The sequence below is a fragment of the Neovison vison genome, chromosome 4, assembly GCF_020171115.1.
Source record: "Neovison vison isolate M4711 chromosome 4, ASM_NN_V1, whole genome shotgun sequence".
In the NCBI taxonomy this organism is placed as follows: Eukaryota; Metazoa; Chordata; class Mammalia; order Carnivora; family Mustelidae; genus Neogale; species Neogale vison.
In genome coordinates, this window is record NC_058094.1 from 137,149,898 (window position 1) to 137,169,094 (window position 19,197).

The following is a 19,197-nucleotide window of genomic DNA, read 5'->3' on the forward strand; positions in this document are numbered from 1 at the left end:
AGAGGGTGGAAGTCTGGCCCCCCATGGGGGGTGTGGCCTTCCGGTGGCCCCAGAGACTGGGAGTCCTCTCCCCACCATGTCCCCAGAGGGTGGGATCCGTCCAGTGACTCCAGGTGGTGGGGGGGGTCCCTCCTCCCCCACCCCCACTGTGTCCACGGTGCCCACCCTGCCCAGAGATGGTGAGCAGGCACCCAGCTGTGGCCCAAGCCTGGGCCTGGGGGCTGGGTTTGGGAAGGAACTCCCCAGACTCTCAGGCTAGGCAGGTTTACCAGGGAAAGCCGGTTCCTGGGTGGGGGGAGGGGCAGCAACCAGTTCTTGCCCTTCCTGGCACCCAGCTCTGCAGTGGCCGTCCATGCTCTCCGTGCTCCCTCTTCTCCAAAGTCCAGGGACCCACAAAGGTGGGCCCCTGGAGAGAAGGGAGCGGCTCCTGCCATCTACACAGGACACTCAGAACTGGTTCCACAGTCCACCCAACCTGGACTGCTTCCTACGGCCACTCACACCCAGGGAGGGCTGGCCCTGCTGGGATGACTTCAGCTCTTCCAAATGCTTCCAGAGCAGGCTGATTTGCATTCATGTCTGGAGACCTACCCCATTCCCCTTAGCTCTGCCGGCCTGGGTCCACGACCAGCTCCTGGACACCCCACACCAGAACCAAGTCTGAGAGCCTTCCTCCCATCCCAACCTGCCCCTGGCCAAGAGCCAGATCCCACCCGGCCCCCCCATAGCCTCACTGGGAGCCCAGGGCTGTCCTCCCTTCTCCGGGACACCAGCACCCCTCCACACTCAGTTCGGGGCTTCCCAAACATGCTGTCAGGGGTCTCCCAGGACAGAGGCACCTTCTAGGTAAGGAGGATGTCTCCACGGCCACCCCTGCCTCCCCATGCGCCAACGGCAGGGGAGGCACCCCCCTCGGGGAAGACCTAGGAACACGGTGCCCCCCCCCGGAGACAAGGACCCCTGGAGACAAGGACCCTGGGTCCCTGGGCTCTAAGATGAGATGCTTTTGGTGAGGGATTGGGTAACAAGTCTGCAGTGGAGACCACCTTGGTGGCAATGAGACTGAGGACTGGGGGACTCGGGTGAGAGGCCGAAGGCAGGCACCACACTCAGGAACCCGGAAGATACTCCCAGGGGCAAGAACCTGACACTTGCACCAGCGCCCAGGCCCCCTGCTGCCCACCCCACATCCATGCAGCAAAAGCCCCAATCCCATCCACCCGGCTTGCTGCGATGAGCACCAAAGGGCAGCCGGCCCCCAGGCCATAGTGCCTAGCCCAGACGTGCGTGCCCGGCTCCCACCCCATGAGACCAGAAGCATGCTGGGACCAGAAATGAATTATTCACATCGCAGTAAACTTCTTTGAAGGTCTCTGAGAGTTTCGACAGGAACGTCGTGTGCAAAACCGAAAGGACCCCCGGGACCCCTCTTGGAGCGGGCCGCGGGCACCGGCGCCCGGGCCGGTCCTTCACAGTAGAGGGCGTAGCGGCAGGCCCCTCCCGGCACCGTCAGGCGGAGTCCCGGTCCATGCTGCAGCCCAGAGCCTCGATGTCGTTGCTGATGTCCGAAATCATGCGGTCCCACTCGTCCCCTTCTGAGGGCACGGACTGGTCGTCGGAGCTACCTGCGGCCCTGTTCCCGGTGCCCGTGGAGGCGGAACTCAGGGCCCGCCGGTACCTGCCAAAGCTGTCGGTGATGATGCCTCGGCCGTCCTTCACCCCGATGGTCTCGAGGAAGTTCTCGAAGTGCTGGCTGTCCTTTTCTGGGATGAAGGGCCGCAGACCTGTGGACACAGAGTGGGGTTGACGCTGGGCCTCCCATGGGGAGAACAAGTCTGCCCACCCGGCCTGTCTGCATCCAGCCCAGTTCGACAGGCGCCGCGGGCCCACCAGGTCCCAGCACTGCAACAGGTGTCTGACCCCATGTCCTCCCTCAGGCTGGCATTAAGTTCACTCATAGGCCTGGATATAGAACAGAAGGGGCTAGCTGACCTCTAGGGGCACCACCCACTTCTACAAGAATAAGCCAGAAAGAAACAGAGCTGGGGCTGGGGCCTGGGACCCCAGGCCTGGCTGCACTGACCCTGGTGGGGAGGCCACAGGGTCAGCAGGAGCTCAGACCAGATGCAGCAGTCCAGGCCTCCTGCCCTACCTCCCAGTGAGTAGCGAGCGCTTGGGTGGCTGCTGAGAAGGGTATGACCCACCCCCTTGGATGGTGGGGGCAGGGCTCAGGAGCCTCCACCAGCCCCCATCAGCCCATGGGGTCTCTAGGCTCAGCATGTGGGAGACAAGGCCACCCAGTCACCCGGAGGGTGTGGGCAGGTGTGCAGCCTGGCCACCCTGCCCACCCAGCTCTCAGGGCCAACATCCCAACGGCCAGTGCTTCTACCCAGAAACAGGGTCCACTTCTCTGCCCAGCAAATTGCTGGTCATCCACCGAAAGCCCCTCAAGAACCATGCCCCCCCCCAGCCCCATTCCATCCCCTGCTCCAGGAAGACGCTCTGGGCTTCCACCCAGTCCGGCTCCCAACGGCAGCTCCCATCCGTCACTGGGAAGAGCTCTGCGCAGCGGATCCCCAGCGGAACCCCCGATGCCCTGGCCACACCCCTGCCCCCCCGCAGGGCTCACCGAGCAGCAGGAACTTGCGGCTGTCCCCGTACAGCTGCCGCAGGTTGATGCAGAACTCGTGTACAGACGCCCCGTCGCGGTAGTCGTGCAGCAGCGCGGCGAACTGCTGGATCTCCTGGGAGGACAGCTTGGTGCGCAGCTGCCCAGGGCCGGCAGGGGTGCGGCGGTGAGCGGCGCCCACGGTGCCCCCTGCCAGCCCACGCAGCGGCCCACACTCCACCCCGGGCACCCCGCGCCCGCAAGGAGCCCAGGGACACGTACAGAACCAGGTGCGGGTCAGCAACGGTGGGCTGGGGGGGATGAAGGGGAGGCAGCTGTTGTCCCCCCCCCCCGCCCCTCCCCCGCGCGCCCAAGCCCCCGCCCGCCAAGCCCCGCCCCGCCCGGTCTCCGAGCCCTGCGCGCACACCGTCAGCATGTAGTCCTGCAGCAGCTCGGCGGCCGTAGCGCTCAGCTCGCTCTCGCTGGCCGTCTTGGCGTGCGGAGCCGTCTGCATGCAGAAGGACAAGGGCGACACGCCGCCTGCGTGCGCACACTCAGGGAAGGAGCTGCAAGGACAGGAGCCATGGGCACGGGGCTCCCAAGCTCACCTTGAGGCCCGGGATCCCCGCCCCCCCGCAGAGCTGCACTTCCGACCGGGGCGCCCGCGTGCTCGTGGGGGGCCGGCTGGGGCCAGGGACTCACAAAGCACTGACGTCTGTCTCATACGGCTCCTTCACGTCCACCTTGGTGGAGGAGTCGTCTGCGCAGGGGGCAGAACACAGGCTTCGGGTTATGGGCGGGCGGAGGGGCCGCAAGTACCCGGGCCCCACACCCCACAAGATGTGGGCCCTGGTGGGGGGGGGGATCTGCAGGCCTTCTTGGGCAGAGCCAAACCTCCCCCCCCCCCCGCCCCGCGGCAGCCTCAGGCAGCCCCCCACCAGCTCCGCCTGCAGGCATTCTCCACCTATGGGCACCACCTGTCACAGGTGTGGGCCCCGAGCACAACGCTCCAAATGGGGGACTGAAGAGCACTCCCCAAGGGCCAAGGATAGGACAAGAGCCACTTGGAGCTGCCGCGGAGTGTCCCAGGGTGTCACTTTGTCCCCTCTGCTCACTTCAGACAAGGAGTGGGATCCCAGAGGTCGGACAACTTTCCCCACCGCACGGTGTCGGCGGAGCAGAGAAGGTCAGAGGCAGGGCTGACCCCCAGCCTGGAGCCAGTGGGCTCCGCGCAGGCAGGGAGGTGGGACCCCGGCATGCTGAGCCCCTCCCACCCGCCAAGAGCCCTGGACACAGCCGCTACTCAGGAAACACTGGTCAGGGGACCTTAGGTCCACGTGACACAGACTGTGGGAGGCACAGATACCATTCTGCGCCACTGCTGAGCTCGCGGAGTTGGGGTGACCGGGAGCACAGGGCGCTCCTGGTGTGTGGAACACGGGGCTAAGGGCTCTGCAGATTCAGAGGAGGGGGCAGCTGCCATGTGCCAGCACCCGGCAGCCTCGGTCCTGGAAAAAGCCCTCACCCAGTAGCTGTGAGGTCTGTGGGTTCCTCCCCCCACACACACACCCCTCCCCCTGCCCCTGTTCTCAGGCAGGTGAAGGGACTTGAGCTGAGAAGGCGTTCCCCGCCCGGGATGTGGTACAAGAAGGCACCAGGCTCGCCGGGGACATCAGCAACAGGGTGTGGGAACAAGGCACTGGCACAAAGCCACGGGGACAGGACAGCATCACTGCACCCACAGTCACGTACCACTGTGCAGGGATAGGTGGTGGGTGGGTGTTGAGGCCCCGTCAAAGATGGCTCTGTCCAGAAAGTCGATGGTGGACTCGGTGTACACGATCTGGAAGACCTGTCCCAGCAGGGAGCACAGCTCCTCCGCAGCGACCTGCCATGGGGACAAAGCTGGGCCTTCCTGGGCAGCTTGCTGGCCCCCTGGCTCCTCAGATGCCCAACCAGCACCAGCACCCACTGCCCAGCGGGCCACGAGTGGACCAGCCCACAGCTGGGAGGCTCTCTGGACCCGAGGGGGCCAGGTGTGTCCACCGCCAGCCCTCCTGTCCCCCCAACCTGCCCACCAACATGCTGCCTCTGCTGCAGCCCCAGGCTCGGGGACGGCACTCCCAGCCGGGAACACGGCTCACACAAGTGTTGTTAAGGTAGAGTCCTCTCTGATACTGGGCAGTCACCAGAGGGGCCTGCAGTGAGGACAGGCTGGGGAGGCAGCCCCGTGAGGAAGAACTGCCAGCTAGAGGGCGGGCAGAGCCAAGGAGGCACAGTGATCAAAGGGTCCCCGAGGCAGGAGGTGGCCCCTACAGTCTTATAGACAAACTACACACAAGGAAGGGCAGGGGTCAGGAGGTGGGAGAGACCAGGTCAGTGTGGGAGGGGCCTGGGCTGTGGGGCGGGCCTGTGGTGGGCGGGGGGCTGGGTCAGTAGTGGGAGGGGCTTGGGGTGCAGATTTAGGAAGAGCCCCAGCAGGTTGTGGGCAGCACAGGTGCCTGAGTCCCAAGTCCCGCCCTCTACTCACCTTGCTCTCTGCAGCCAGGATCACCAGGCAGCAGGCCTCCACGGGCCCCACTCCGCTCTCTGACAGGGAGACTGTGGTGAGGCCTCTGGAACTTTCTGCACACAGACTCTGGCTGGGGGAGATGCCAGGGTCCTGGGCTGAGAAGTCAACAGCGCAGCAGATTAGGGCAGCTGTGGGAGCTCCACAGCCTGCTGCGGGCAGTGGCCCCCTGGCTCAGGCGTGCCCCCTCGCCCCTCCGCTGAGCTGCGCCCCCCCCCATGCTCCTTGGAGGCTGCCCTGGCCGTGCTCCCTGAGAACCATCGCTCTGCAGGACCCCCCGGCGTCTCCACCACGGACGGTGCGCGGATCTTGGGCTAGGACATGAAGCGCCCAGTAGTCAGCTACTTTCGGTCTACACACGAGATGGGATTCCCTGGATTCCACTTGCAGGAACCATGGGCATGAGCACAAGCCTGACAGACGGGGACCCCGAAGTGTGTGGGCCCCAGGGTGTGAGGGGGCACAGTCCAGGACAGGATGTGCACCGGGCAAGCCCTGGCCCACGTTTCTAAGGCTCCACACTTCCTCAGACAAGGGCAACCCCGGGCCTGCCCACAGCAGGGAGGGAGGCTCCTACCCTGGGAAGCACAGGCACATCAGCTCAGCAGACCGGGGAGCAGACCGGGGAGCAGGGGCGGGAGTGAGACCTCCCATGCCCCCGCCGGCTACCTCCGGACGTGCCCCTCTGAGGCTCAGACGTGGCTGGGAGCCGGCAACCAGGCAGAAGCCACCCTCGGGACAGGTGTGCCTGCAGAGCCCGGGGCCGGGCACCCCGTGAGCCCCACAAACGCCGCCATCAGACCCAAGGACTGCACTACCCCCTCCCCCGCAGCCACAGGCCCCCGGCACCGAGCACATGAAATGCGGCAAGTCCCCATGGTGCCATGTGCAGCGATTCAGGGGCGGCACAAAGAAGATGGGGGACATCTTGTTAATGACAGTCATGTTGATACACATGGACACAAAGGGCTAAATATATTAGTAACACTGATTTCCCTTGCTTCCTTCTCCTTCTCCTTTTCCATGGCTATTAGAATGTTTTAAGTAGCTCCGGGGCTGTTCTCAGGTCAGGACAGCCCCACACAGCAAGGACGGGCTGTCTGAAAAGCTCCCATCTGGGCCCCGACCGCAGTCCCCCAGCTGTCCCCACAGCTGTGGCTTCAGACTCCTATACCCACGGAGACACCCTCCTCAAGATGTCTGCACTGTCTGCTCCACCCTGGCCTGCCTGGACAGCGGGTCACCCGCCACACGGAGCCCCTGCAGCCAGACCCGGCCCCACACACCCTCCCTACCCCGCATAGCCCTAGGCACCGGTCAAGCCTGGACCTGCAGAAGCATGCGCATGGGGCTGCGTGTGGTGGGCACTTAATAAATGTCAGGGTCACGGCCACTGAGCTGTGGGCCACCATGTGCGTGACCTCACACACGGCACGCTGGGGCCACAGGGCCACACAGATTCAGGGTCGCAGGACCTCGCTTTCAGGGCCACCCACGAAAATGAGGAAGACGCCAGGACACAGGGATTCCTTCTCTCCCTTTAACTCAGAAGCCCTCAAAGCTCTGGGTCCCCGTTTTCGTCTCATTTCGCAAAGGATCTCCTATGGAGCTCATTCTCTCCCTCCAAAAAATCTGCTACCCCTTTCTTAGCAATTTGCTCCAAAGATGAATGTGGATACGCGTCCCACCGTACAACAAACCTACGGGGGGGCCCAGTCCCCCACCCACTGGCTTCCATGCTTGCAGGCGCTGCCCAGAGGTTGGTCTTCCCGTGGCCTTCTGTCCCTCAGGATGCCCCAGACCTCGGGCCTCCTGTGGGACCGTCCACTTCCCAGGCTGGCTGGCCCCGCCACCGCCCTGCTGGGGCCCCCGCTGGTCACTCAAGCTCTGTGCTCTGGTAAATCCATCTGCGAAGTAGGAGAGTGTGGCCCTCCTGTCCGCTGAGCTGGATGTCATACCAGGTTATCCATGTCCGGGCTTCCTGCCAGTGAGCCCTTTCTGTACATTCTGTACGTTAAAACGCTTCATGTTGTTCAAACTAAAGTAATGTCCGTCGTCCAACAGATGTTCCCAGAAGGGCAATGAGGGGGAAGCAGAGCGCAGAGGGGTGTGTGGGCCCGCAGCAAACCCACTGGATTTGTGACGTGGAAGCCCCCCGAGCTCAAGGGGTCACACAAGGATGCTCACCAGCGCCCAGCTCTTAGGGAATCTCTCAGATCCGCCACGATCTGCTGACCTTAGGCAGACAGACAATTTCCCCTCTGCACCACCTGAGCCCCCCTTGGCCCCTGTCACAGGCGCTTTGGCGATGGACGGCTTCAGGACCCCAAAGGGCCCCAGAACACCCAAAGGAGCCTGGGTCAGTGCCGGTCTCAGAAGCTCCAGCCTCAGAAGCCCACCCAGAGGGATGTGACATCTCTCTCCATGTCTCAATTATTTGGTACCAGGCAGAGGCCATGGCACTGGGGGTGGGAAGGGGCCGGCTCACCCAGAGAGCCCAGGAGGCAGGGGTGGCAGTGGGGACCAGGGGCAGAGGCCTGGGGGCCAGCGCCTTGTTCAAGATTCCTCCTGACTCTCTTACAAGGACATGCTCAGCACATCTCTCGGACCAGGCGCTTCGCGATGGTCCGGTCTCCTCTCTGAACCCGGCTTTGGGACGCCTGTGGCCCAAGGCAGGGCCTGCACACTGGCAGCACTGAGCGAAGGCCCACTCTCAGGTGGCAGCCAGCCCAGTGCGGAGAAACTGTGTCCAGAGCTCCCCTGGATTCCCAGGCTCACCCCCAAGGACGCCTGCCCCGGCCCCGGCCCCTACCTGTCTTCAGGACCACCAGGTGTGAGGCGTCATCCCGCACATAGGACACGGCGGCGATGTCGTGAATGGGGACCCTGAGGATGGTGTCCTCCCCGTCCCGCCAGGCCAGCTTGACGTTGTAGGCAGACAGGCTGATGACAGCGTCGTGCTCCTGGGTCAGATGTCCGGGGAGCTGGTGAGCTCTCTGCTGGGGACCGCAGTGCGTCAGTCATAGGCCCGCCACAGGCCCCGGGCTCCCTGCCCCATGCACAGCCCCGTACCCTACTGCAGCCGCACTAGGCCCACCCTGGGTGCTCTGCGGCTTCCGCAGCTACCCTCACCCAGACCCGTGGGGTGTGCTCTACGCTCTGGACAATGTGAATTCTGAAAACAGCCCAAAAGTACAAGGAGCAAAATCCTGAGAAGAAAGCTCACATTCAGACAGGTTTGGTCTTGACGGCCCGAGAGCCAAGCATACCCATGCCACAACAGGACGGGGTTGTCCCTGTCATCCCTCCCAGCCAGGAAGGCCCAGCGTCAGAGGACCAAGAGCTGGGGTCAGAGTGCGAGGGCAGAGGTCAGAGTTAGGAGGGGTCACAGGCCAGGGGTCAGAGGTCAGGGTCAGAAGGATGGGGTTACCTTTGCATTGTCTATGAAATGCAGGATTTCGGTCCTACTGGAGGGATTCAGGTATCCCGGTATGGACGTCAACTGACCTAAGTACTGCAAGAAAGTGAGGAGAGACGCTGCCATGAGGAAGGGAAGATCAGCCCAGACTGTCGTGGACACACAGAGGATACAGCCTGGCCTCCGCCTTCCACCACCAGACCTCTGGCCTGGCTCGGGAGTGGGAGGCCTCTGCTAGGAAGCGTGCTCTGAATTCTTGGAAAAGTGTCCCGGCTCAGGAGACACTGCCACACTTCCCGCTGTCCCACACCATGAGGATGATTATCCCTAACAGGGCCCCTTCCTCAAGGAGAACAAGCTCTGCCAGGGATGGAAATCCCTGGCTCCAGCCTAAAAGGGGGAAAGGGGGAACAGAACGAGAAGAGCGCGTGCCTGTCGCGGTCCAGGGGCGCAGGTTCCCGGGAGGACCCAGAAAGACTGACCACAGGACAGGGGAGTGCAGCCTCCCCACACGTCATCCTCCCCAGGTAAGCACACAGCCTCACACAGTAGGCCTGTCCGCCACCACCCCTGTCACCCTATACATCACGTCCAGCTGACGGCAAGGCACGCTCATGGGCAAAATGCCATCTGAACACACATGGCAAGCGCTGGAACCAGACGCAGACACGGCAGGGCTGTTCTCAGGGGCCACCGGACCCAAAGTTCAAAGCAGTGGCATTGGGGGCGCCTGGGTGGCTCAGTTGGTGAAGCATCTGTCTTTGGCTCAGGTCATGAATTCGGGGTCCTGGGATGGTGTCCGGTGTTGGGCACACTCCCTGCTCAGTGGGGACTCAGCTTCTCAACCTCTCCCTCTGCCTCCCACTACCCCTGCTTTGCTTTCACTCTCTCTCTCAAATAAATAGATAAAATCTTTAAAAAAATAAAATACAATTTATAAATAAAGCAGTGGGATTACTGTGCTAAGGGTTCTAACAGAAAAAGTGAACGTCATGCTTCATATATAATGTAAGCAGAGAGCTCAAAACGCTAACCATGGACCGATGCGAAATGCCAACAACCCACCGTAACAGAAACAGACTGACGGTTCCACTGATGGACACATCTTGCAGGCGGACACAGCCAAGGGACGGGTCAATGGGCATGCAGACGTGTGAAGATATGTCAACAGAAACTTCCCAAAATGGAAAGCAAAGAGGGAAAAGTATGAAGAAGATGGAACAGGATGTCCAAGAACGGTCACTAAGTTCCAAAAGTGGGGCCGGGCGTGTGGTGGGATGACCAGAAGCGCTCACGACAAACGGGCTCCAGACCACAGATCCGGGGACTCCGAGAGCACCAAGCAGGACACACACAGGGAGAAAAGGGAATAAAACCAGAAGCAGCCCAATGCCTGCACATCAGAGTCCAGCAGTAAACCACCACAGAGAGAACCTGCAGTAAGCCCCAGGACAAAAGCACCTTACCTGCAGAACAAGGGTAACAAGGGTCAGAGGGGCGCCTGCGGGCTCAGTCCAGTGAGCGGCCGGCTCTGGGTTTGGGCTCAGGTCATGAGCTCAGGGTCGTATGATCCAGCCCCGAATCAGGGGCTCCAGACCCGCTGTGGCGCCTGCTTAAGATTCTTTCCCTTGGGGCGCCTGGGTGGCTCAGTGGGTTAAAGCCTCTGCCTTCAGCTCGGGTCATGATCCCAGGGTCCTGGGATCGAGCCCCACATCGGGCTCTCTGCTCTGCAGGGTGCCTGCTTCCTCCTCTCTCTCTCTCTGTGCCTGCCTCTCTGCCTACTTGTGATCTCTGTCTGTCAAATAAATAAATAAAATCTAAAAAAAAAAAGAAAGAAACCTAACAATCTTTAAAAAAAAAAAAAGATTCCTTCCCTCTCCCTTTGCTCCCCCACCCCCTGCTTACATGAGCTCACTCTCTCACTCTCTGTAAGTAAATAAATAAATCTCTTTTTTTAATAAATAAATCTTTAAAAAAAAATAAAGTGACTCAGTCGTTAAGCCTCTGCCTTTGGCTCAGGTCATGATCTCAGGGTCCTGGGATTGAACCGCGCATCGGGCTCTCTGCTCAGCGGGGAGCCTGCTTCTCCCTCTCTCTCTGCCTGTCTCTCTGCCTTCTTGTGATCTCTGTCAAGTAAATAAATAAAAATACTTTGAAAAAAAAGAATGATATTGGACTTTTCTTCAGAAACTACGAAGCGAGAGAGAAATGAAACCCTGAAACGTTGGTGGAAACCCATCCCCCCTGCAATCTGTGCCCAGGGAACCAGTCCTTCAAGCAACGGAGAAATAAAACCTTTCGCTGACAAACACAATTTGAGGGATTTTAACACTGACTGATTGATCTGAGAGAGAGCACGAGTGTGTGCACACACTCTTGATCTCAGGGTTGTGAGTTCAAGCCCCATGTTGGGCATAGAGCTTACTAAAAACGTTTTTTAATTTTAACTTTTTTATTTAAAAAAATTTGGTGGGAGGTGTGCCTTGGTTGCTCAGTGGGTTGGAGCCTTTGCCTTCGGCTCAGGTCATGATCCCAGGGTCCTGGGATGAGCCCCGCATCGGGCTCTCCATTCAGTGGGGAGCCTCTTTCCTCCTCTCTCTGCCTGCCTCTCTGCATACTTATGATCTCTGTCAAATAAATAAAATCTAAAAAAAAAAAAAATTTTTTTTTAAGTTTTATGTAAATAATCTCTACACCCCCCATGCGACTCAAACTCATGACCCTGGAATCAAGAATTGTGCATCCGAACAACTGAGGCAGCCAGGAGCCCCTAAAATTGTTTTTTAAATTCAAGACCCAAGAAAAGCCACTTTAAAGAGCGACCTTACATGATGAAAGTGGTCCTCCAAGAAGACATGACAATGCTTCCCACGTACGCACCTGACCACAGAGCATCAACACACAAGGCGAAGACAGAGCTTCAAGGAGAGAGAAACGAATCCACAATGGCAACTGGGGACTTCAAGGCACCCTTCTCTGTCGGAAACGCGCCGACCCAGCAGGCAGAAAGTCAGCGAGGACACGGGAGCGCGACACCCTCGGCCAGCAGGATGTAACCAACACCTACAGACTACTTCATCCGGTAGAACACAGGCTCCTTCAGCTCACGTGACCACTCACCGCGAAACAGCTTGTTCTGGGCCATAAAACACACCGTAACAAATTTCAAAGCCTGGAAACCATACACAGTATGTTCCCAAATCACAATGCAATTTTTAAAAACACAATTGTAGGGACACCTGGGTCGCTCAGAAGGTGAAGCCTCTCTGCCTGGGGTTCAGGTCATGACCCCAGGGTCCTGGGATAGAGTCCTGCATCGGGCTCCCTGCTCAGCAGGGAGCTTGCTTCTTCCTCTCCCTCTACTGTTCCTCCTGCTTGTGCTCTCTCACTCTCTCTGCCAAACGAATAAATAAAATCTTTAGGGATGTAAAATCTTTAGGGGCACCTGGGTGGCTCAGTCAGTTGGCTGTCTGCCTTCTGCTTGGGTCATGATCTCAGGGTCCTGGGATCGAAGCCCATGCTTCAATCTCAATGGGGAGCCTGAATAAATGAATAAAATCTTTAATCCATTATCAGAGAGTTGCTTTCATGAGTATAAAATCAACAAAACAAAAAACGAAAGCAACCAAGGAAGAAAGACCCAACTACCAAAACGCACATAAAAAGAAATTTGAGTAGGTGCATGATCTATTAAAGAAACTGAATTAATTAGTTATTAATAACCTTCTAAAACAGCACCAGACCCACACAGGTTCACAGGTGAATTCTACCACACACTAAAGGAGGAAGCGATACCAATTCTCTATAATCTCTTCCAGAAAATAAAAACAGAGAAAACATCAACCCTAATATCCAAGTCAAAGATACTACAAGAAAAGAAAAATCACAGATCAATATTTCTCATAAACATAAATGCGAAAATCCTCAACAAAATATTAAGAAATAGAATCCAATGAGGTATAAAGATATAAATTACTTAAGATAACAAATATACACAATGACCTGGTTGCATTTATCCCAGGAAGGCAAGGCTGATTCAAAATTCAGAAACAAGTTAATGTAGTCCATCACACACCAACACTCTAAAGAAGAAAAATTGTCTGACCAGATGAACAGATGCAGAAAAGGATTTGACAACATCCAATGCCCGTTCATGACAAAATTCTCATCAAACAAGGAATAGAAAGAAACTTCCTCAAACTGATACAGAACGTGTAAAAAACCTACAGCCAGCATCCTAATTAACAGTGAGATGCTTAAAGATTGCTTCAGATCAGGAGAAATACAAGCATATTCCCTCTCACCACTGCTTTCCAGCACTCCCGGAAGTCCCACCTAATGCAATGAGACAAGAAAAAGAAGGAAAAGGTACGGACTGGGAGGGAAGAAACCCAACCATTGTGCTCAAAGACGCTCTCTCTGACTGAGGAACTAAACAGGTCCCTCTGGGAATTACTGAGTGCAAGGAAGGTGGACACGGGCCCAATTTGGTGCGCCCAGGGCTGTGCCCGGCCACCACCTGCTCACACAAGGAGAATGGGCTGCAGGGCACCCAGAACACAGCAGCAGACACAAGTCAAGTGGCTGAAACTTCACGAAAGCTTCTTTCAGCAACTGTCCGTGTGTGCCGGGCAGCTCTGTCAGGAGACACACACTCATTCTGGGAAGTTCTATATTTCATCCTCTCTCAATTGGGGGCTGAGGAAAGGGAATAAAGCTAAGCTGTGCACTGGCTTCCCCACCCTCTCTAGGGCTAGGAATCTTCCTCTGAGAGAGCAGTTTAAGAGTAAATAAGTGGCACATGTAACTGCTGCCTCATACTTAGCTTCTCACCAATAAACATTCCAGAACGTTCCCACAGAGCTGCAGCTGGCCAGTGCCTTTCCATCCGCTTATGTGCATGTGTCCACCAAATGCAGATGCCTGTTCACACCAATCCGTATTAAGTTTCATCTATTCTCATGGTTCCAGATTCCAGACTTAATACAAAGTTATGATGACTGAACAATGTGGTGCTGGCGTAAGGACAGATATACAGACTGATGGTGTGGAACACAGTCCAGAAAGAGACCCTCACATGCGTGGTCAGCTGATGTCTGACAAGGCAGCCAAGACCCTTGATAGGGAAAGGACAGTCTTTTCAACAAACAGAGCTGGGAAAATGAGAGGTCCACACAGGGAAGAAAGAAGATGGTCCCTTACCTCACACCGTATATAAAATATAATTCAAATGGATGAACTGTCTAAATGTAACACCCAAAGCTCTGAGTCTTAGAAGAAAACCAAGAAATAGCTTCATGACATTGGATTTGGCAACGATTTCTTGGTTCCAACACCAAAAGCACAGGCAAAACAAAACAAAAGAGAAAAACTGGACCTCAATGAAATTAAAAATGTTTGTGCATCAAAGACCATAAGCAACAATAAAAAAATTTAAAAATTAAAAAAAAAAAGACCATAAGCAACAAAGTGGGGCGACGACTGTCTACGGGAGCTGGTGTTTGCAGCCACATGCGCGGTGGTACCCGGAACACTCAGAGATCGCCTACATCCCAACAACCCGAAACTAACCAAGCTGATTAAAAGTAGGCAAAGGGCTCCAAGCGGACATTTTTCTGAAGACACAGACGGCCAACAAGCGCACGAAAAGATGCCAGCATCACTAGTCCCTACGGAAATGCAAATCAAAGCCACAGCGAGAGGCTGCTTCGCGCACCCACCGCCACGGCTCCCAGCGAGACCTACAGTAATGTGCCGGCGAGGACACGGCACAGCGGGCCCAGGACACGCTGGCAGTAGCACAAAATGGCACAGCGGCCCGGAAAACGGCGTAAGTTCCCCAAACGCTGAGAACCAGAGTCTCTGCAGGACCCAGCGACCCCGCTTCCGGGGATACACCTGAAAGACGGAAAGCAGGACCTCCGAGAGCTCGCCACTGTCGCGGCAGTGACACCCTAACCACGAGAACGTGGAAGCCAGCCAACGACCCTCGACCGACGGTGGCGACACCGACTGCGGCCCGTCCACGCCATGGGACGTGACTCGGCCTCTGAACAGGAAGGGACCCCGCAGTGTGCCGCAGTGGGGAGGGGCCTCGGTGGCATCGCGCTCCTTGAAATCCGCCTGCAGTTTTGTTCTCCTGTGCAAGAGCTCCGCGGATGCCCAGACGCACACTAGAGCGGAGGCTAGCGGGGGGCTAGGGAGGGCCGGTTCTGATGCTGGGAGAGCTCTGGGTTTACAAGACGAAAAGTTATGGACAGAGGTGGACGGTGGCGATGGCCGCCCAACAGCACGAACGTACTTACTGCTCCAAACTGTGCACTTGAAGATGGTTAAGGCAGGAAACTCGGTCACATGTATCGTCACACGATAAAACAAAGCAGCAAGGAAGCAAAGGGTGCCTGGGCGGCTCAGCCGGCTAAGTGTCCGACTCTCGATCTTAGCTCAGGTCTTGATCTCGGGGTCGTGAGTTCAAGCCCTGCATTGGGCTTCACGCTGGGCAGGGAGCCCACTGAACACCACCAAGAGCGACAAAGCCAAAGCAGAGACTGGACAGACGCTTGGGACCCACGTGCGGCAGCAAGTTCACAACAGTCAGAAACGACGGAAACGTCGCCACGCTCTGACGTGTGGACGTATCAGTGAAATGGGGGTATATACATAGAGTTGTCCTCAGTGTTAAAAAGAAAGTTCCAGGGCGCCTGGGTGGCTCAGTGGGTTGAGCCGCTGCCTTCGGCTCAGGTCATGATCTCAGGGTCCTGGGATCGAGTCCGGCATCGGGCTCTCTGCTCAGCAGGGAGCCTACTTCCTCCTCTCTCTCTCTCGGCCTGCCTCTCTGCCTACTTGTAATCTCTCTCTGTCAAATAAATAAATAAAATCTTAAAAAAAAAAAAAAAAAAGAAGAAAGTTCCAACACCTGCTACAACACAGCTGCCAGAGGGGGAGGTGAGACAGAGCGGGAAGAGCCAGTCACACAGGGACACACCGTGTGACTCCACGTGCACGCGGTCCCCAGCGTGGTCCAATCCACACAGGAGAGAGCAGAGTGGGGGGTGCCGGGGACAGGACAGGGAGCTGGAGTTTCGTGGGGACAGAGCTTCCATTCGGGGATCTGAGAACGTTTCAGACATGGGCAGTGGTAGCCCCACAGCACCGGCAGCATGCTTAATGCCAGTGAACCGCACACTTAAACCTGGTTAAAAAGAGTTAAAATGAAAATTTTGTCATAAATATTTTATATATTCATTTGACAGAGTGACAGCACATAAGCTGGGAGAGAGGCAGAGAGGGAGAGGGAGAGGCAGGCTCCCCGCTGAGCAGGGAGTCCAATACGGGACTCGATCCCCAGACCCTGGGATCATGACCTGAGCGGAAGGCAGATGCCCAACTGACTGAGCCTCCCAGGCCCTCTGCCATGTGTATTTTACCATATTAGAAAATCATCTTGGGGGACGCCTGAATGGCTCAGTTGGTTAAGCAGCTGCCTTCGGCTCAGGTCATGATCCCAGCCTCCTGGGATCGAGTCCCACATCGGGCTCCTTGCTCAGCAGGGAGCCTGCTTCTCCCTCTGCCTCTGCCTGCCACTCTATCTGCCTGTGCTCACTCTCTCTGTCAAATAAATAAATAAAATCTGTGCTGTGGCATTGGCGTCCGTTCCCTGAACACATGAGGACATCCTCCAGTGAGAACAGACGGGCCTGGAGACCTTCCGACGGCAGATTCCAGACGACAGCCTGAGTGTCCCTGTCAGTTGCAGAGCGGTCCAAGGCAACTGCGCAGGCCTGCAGGACATGGCGGGGGGCACTCCTCGGGAGACGGTGCACATGTCGGCCGACCCCGCGGCTGCCGGCACCCCGATCTCCCAGTGGAGAAACTGCTCCCCTCTCCGCTCTCCAGACCTGCTGGCTCTGCTCTTGACAAGTTTCACGGGGATGCGCCGGCGTGCACGGCTCTGGGTTCACCCTGCTCGCAGCGCGCTCCACTTCTTAAATCTCTAAGTTTGTCTTTTGCCAAATGAATGACATTTCGGACACGACTCCCCAGAACAGTTTCTCAGCCCCTCCGGCCAGGACTCCAACGACACACATGCTGGAGAACGTGCTCTGGTCCCACAGCTTCCGCCAAGGTGGCCCCTCTGTCCTTCGGGGCACGGCAAACTTTCTGGCTCTCCCGGGGTCCCACGGACACCCTGGTCCCACCCGGGTTCATCGGGACCAAAGTCCCTGCTCCCGGCCTGGCCTCCCCCAGGTGGGTGCTGCCCTGCCCGCCCATGGCTGACACCCCTCTGCTGCTCTTTGGTCCTGACGGAGCGGCTTTCGGTGGGATCTGGCCGCACCTGTCTGTGTTTCTGGGTTGCCAGCCTCTTCGACTCCACACCTGGGGCACATGAGGACAAAGAGACGCTGGAGGCCTCCCCTGGGGCCCCCAGGTCCCTGTGGGGCTACCTTGTGTCCACCTCGCAGAGGAGCCGACAGTCACCTCATGCAGCATCCAGGACTGTTGTTGTGCAAAATGACACGCCCAGGGAGAGGCACATGCACCGCTCCTTCTGGAAGCAGAAATCCCCAACTTTTCTCTTCCAGGGTTTAATAGTGGCGACATTTCCCCACACCTGCGCTGTCCTCACATATGGCTCTGACTCGTCCCAGGTCTTCCCCAGCCTCTCCCCACACATAAAAACATCCTGTTGCCTCTCCCAGAGGCGCTCACGCTCGGCCCTCAGAGTCTTGCCGTGGCCTGTGCTCTTGCGCTGCACCAGGAACCCCCCTGGCTCTTTTCTTGGGGGAACCCTGGGCTCTGGACCTGCGTCTCTGCTTCACGGTGTGTCCTGCGCTGTGAGGCAGCAGTCCTCCCATGTCTCCCTCAGAACTGGGCCCGCCTGGTCACTGTGGCGGAACACCTTCGTCCCATGAGGTTGCACTGGCCCACTCTGCGACAGGCCCCGCGTCTCCGCGTGAGCACTGCCTCTCCTCCTGCTGGGCCCCCCTCGTGGGCCCTCAATCTCCATCTGCTCTTCTGTCTCCCGCTGACTGATTTCCTCTCTTCACCTTCTGGCCACTCCTCTGGGCGCCTTTCTGGACTCTCCTTCGAGCCCTCTAGTGAACGTGTTAAGACACACATGGATGTACATCTCATTCTAAAAACTCCCATCCAGGGACGCCTGGGTGGCTCAGTTGGTTGGACGACTGCCTTCGGCTCAGGGCGTGATCCTGGAGTCCCTGGATCGAGTCCCGCATCAGGCTCCCAGCTCCATGGGGAGTCTGCTTCGCTCTCTGACCTTCTCCTCGCTCGTGCTCTCTCTCACTGTCTCTCTCTCTCAAATAAATAAATAAAATCTTTAAAAAAATAAAAAATAAAAAGTAAAAACTCCCATCCACCCCTCTTTATTCAGAAGTGAAGCCTGGAACTTCTGAGATCACCGTGCTTGCTCTCACCTCTCCAAGGACGTTACACTGACCCCCGGTTTCCCGCATGGCTGCGGCCAGGCCCACATCTCTGTCCCATGTTTGCCACAGGCTCTATCTCCTTGAATGTGTACGAATCCACGCTGGCCCCGACAGAAGCCACACGCACAGGCACGGTCGCTGGCTGTGCTTAGCCTGGCGGGCGGTAACCCCAGCTCCCCCCACCGAGAGCACCCCAGGACCCCCGTGTGGAACAGGCCTGCATAGGCGTTCAGGAAGCGCGGCAGGGAGGGGGGCAGGGGACTCCCACTCCACACCCAGGCTAGCCTCGTGTCTTCACTTGGGGTCGCTCCAACCCTCCTCTGTGCCAAGTGTCCCCACAGCTGAGCCTCCCCAGTCCTGTCTCTGATGGGGACACCACCCACCTCCCCTGTCACCTGACGGTGAAACCCCTCCGAGGACACCACTGCCCCACACCTTCCCCAACTGGGGCTGGGACTGGACAGCTCTGCATCCCGAGGGGACGCGAAGCGGACTGGCTCCGTGCAATCTGCAGCCCCACCCTCCCAGGTGCCCTCTCCAAGCGCAGGCGCCCCACTCCTGGCGCAGCCCCCTCCACCACCCTGACCTCGAGGCCGCAGCCCCTCTCCCCAGTTCACTTGCACTCAGTGTGTTTGGGGGCCTGGCGTGCCACGCTTATCTGTAGGTGCCTGCACACAGGACCGGACAGGGTTTGGGGACTCGGCACACACATGCCCGCCCTCGAGAGAAATGAGGTGGCTGCTCCTGTAGAAAGAGCCGGAAATGGGGCCAGCGGACTGGAACATGGAGTGTGGGCACAGTCACCTGCCACAACAGCGCCGGCGGGACAGCGGGGGGCGCACCCCACGGCCGGACTCACCTTCACCTCCTTCTCGATGTAGTCGCTCAGCAGCCTGTCGGGCTCCACGCGCTCGGGCAGGGACAGCGCCACAGTGTGCAGAGGGCGCCGCTCTGTCACCTTCTCATGGGCTTTCTTATCTCTACTCTTTTCACCTTTCAGGAACACTCGTTTAAACGGCGACACAATTCCAGGCTGCAGGCAGAAACGGCAAGGGTTGGAGGTTGTTATTCACGAAGGCTTCGCACAGCCCCCACAGCGCACATGCCAATGTGGCCGAGCCACCACCACGGTCCCCATGCAAAGGGGCTGCCCGTG

The 19,197-nt window shown here is 57.9% G+C and overlaps 1 protein-coding gene across 3 annotated transcripts in view; it reads right to left on the reverse strand.

Moving 5' to 3' along the window:
• Nucleotides 1-1,323: 1,323 nt before the first annotated feature.
• CCM2 (CCM2 scaffold protein) overlaps nt 1,324-19,197 on the reverse strand; it is a 41,190-nt gene continuing 23,316 nt past the window's right edge. For 2 of the 3 annotated variants that reach the window (XM_044245724.1, XM_044245726.1), the window contains exons 2-10: nt 18,901-19,074; nt 8,608-8,691; nt 7,990-8,176; nt 5,139-5,275; nt 4,361-4,496; nt 3,311-3,368; nt 3,036-3,174; nt 2,630-2,768; nt 1,324-1,784 (exon numbers count right to left, since the gene is read on the reverse strand). In XM_044245724.1, the coding sequence (XP_044101659.1) occupies nt 1,510-1,784; nt 2,630-2,768; nt 3,036-3,174; nt 3,311-3,368; nt 4,361-4,496; nt 5,139-5,275; nt 7,990-8,176; nt 8,608-8,691; nt 18,901-19,074 (1,329 nt within the window). In that variant the 3' untranslated portion in view covers nt 1,324-1,509. The remainder of the gene's footprint in view (nt 1,785-2,629; nt 2,769-3,035; nt 3,175-3,310; nt 3,369-4,360; nt 4,497-5,138; nt 5,276-7,989; nt 8,177-8,607; nt 8,692-18,900; nt 19,075-19,197) is intronic. The other variant, XM_044245725.1, reaches the window with a different exon arrangement.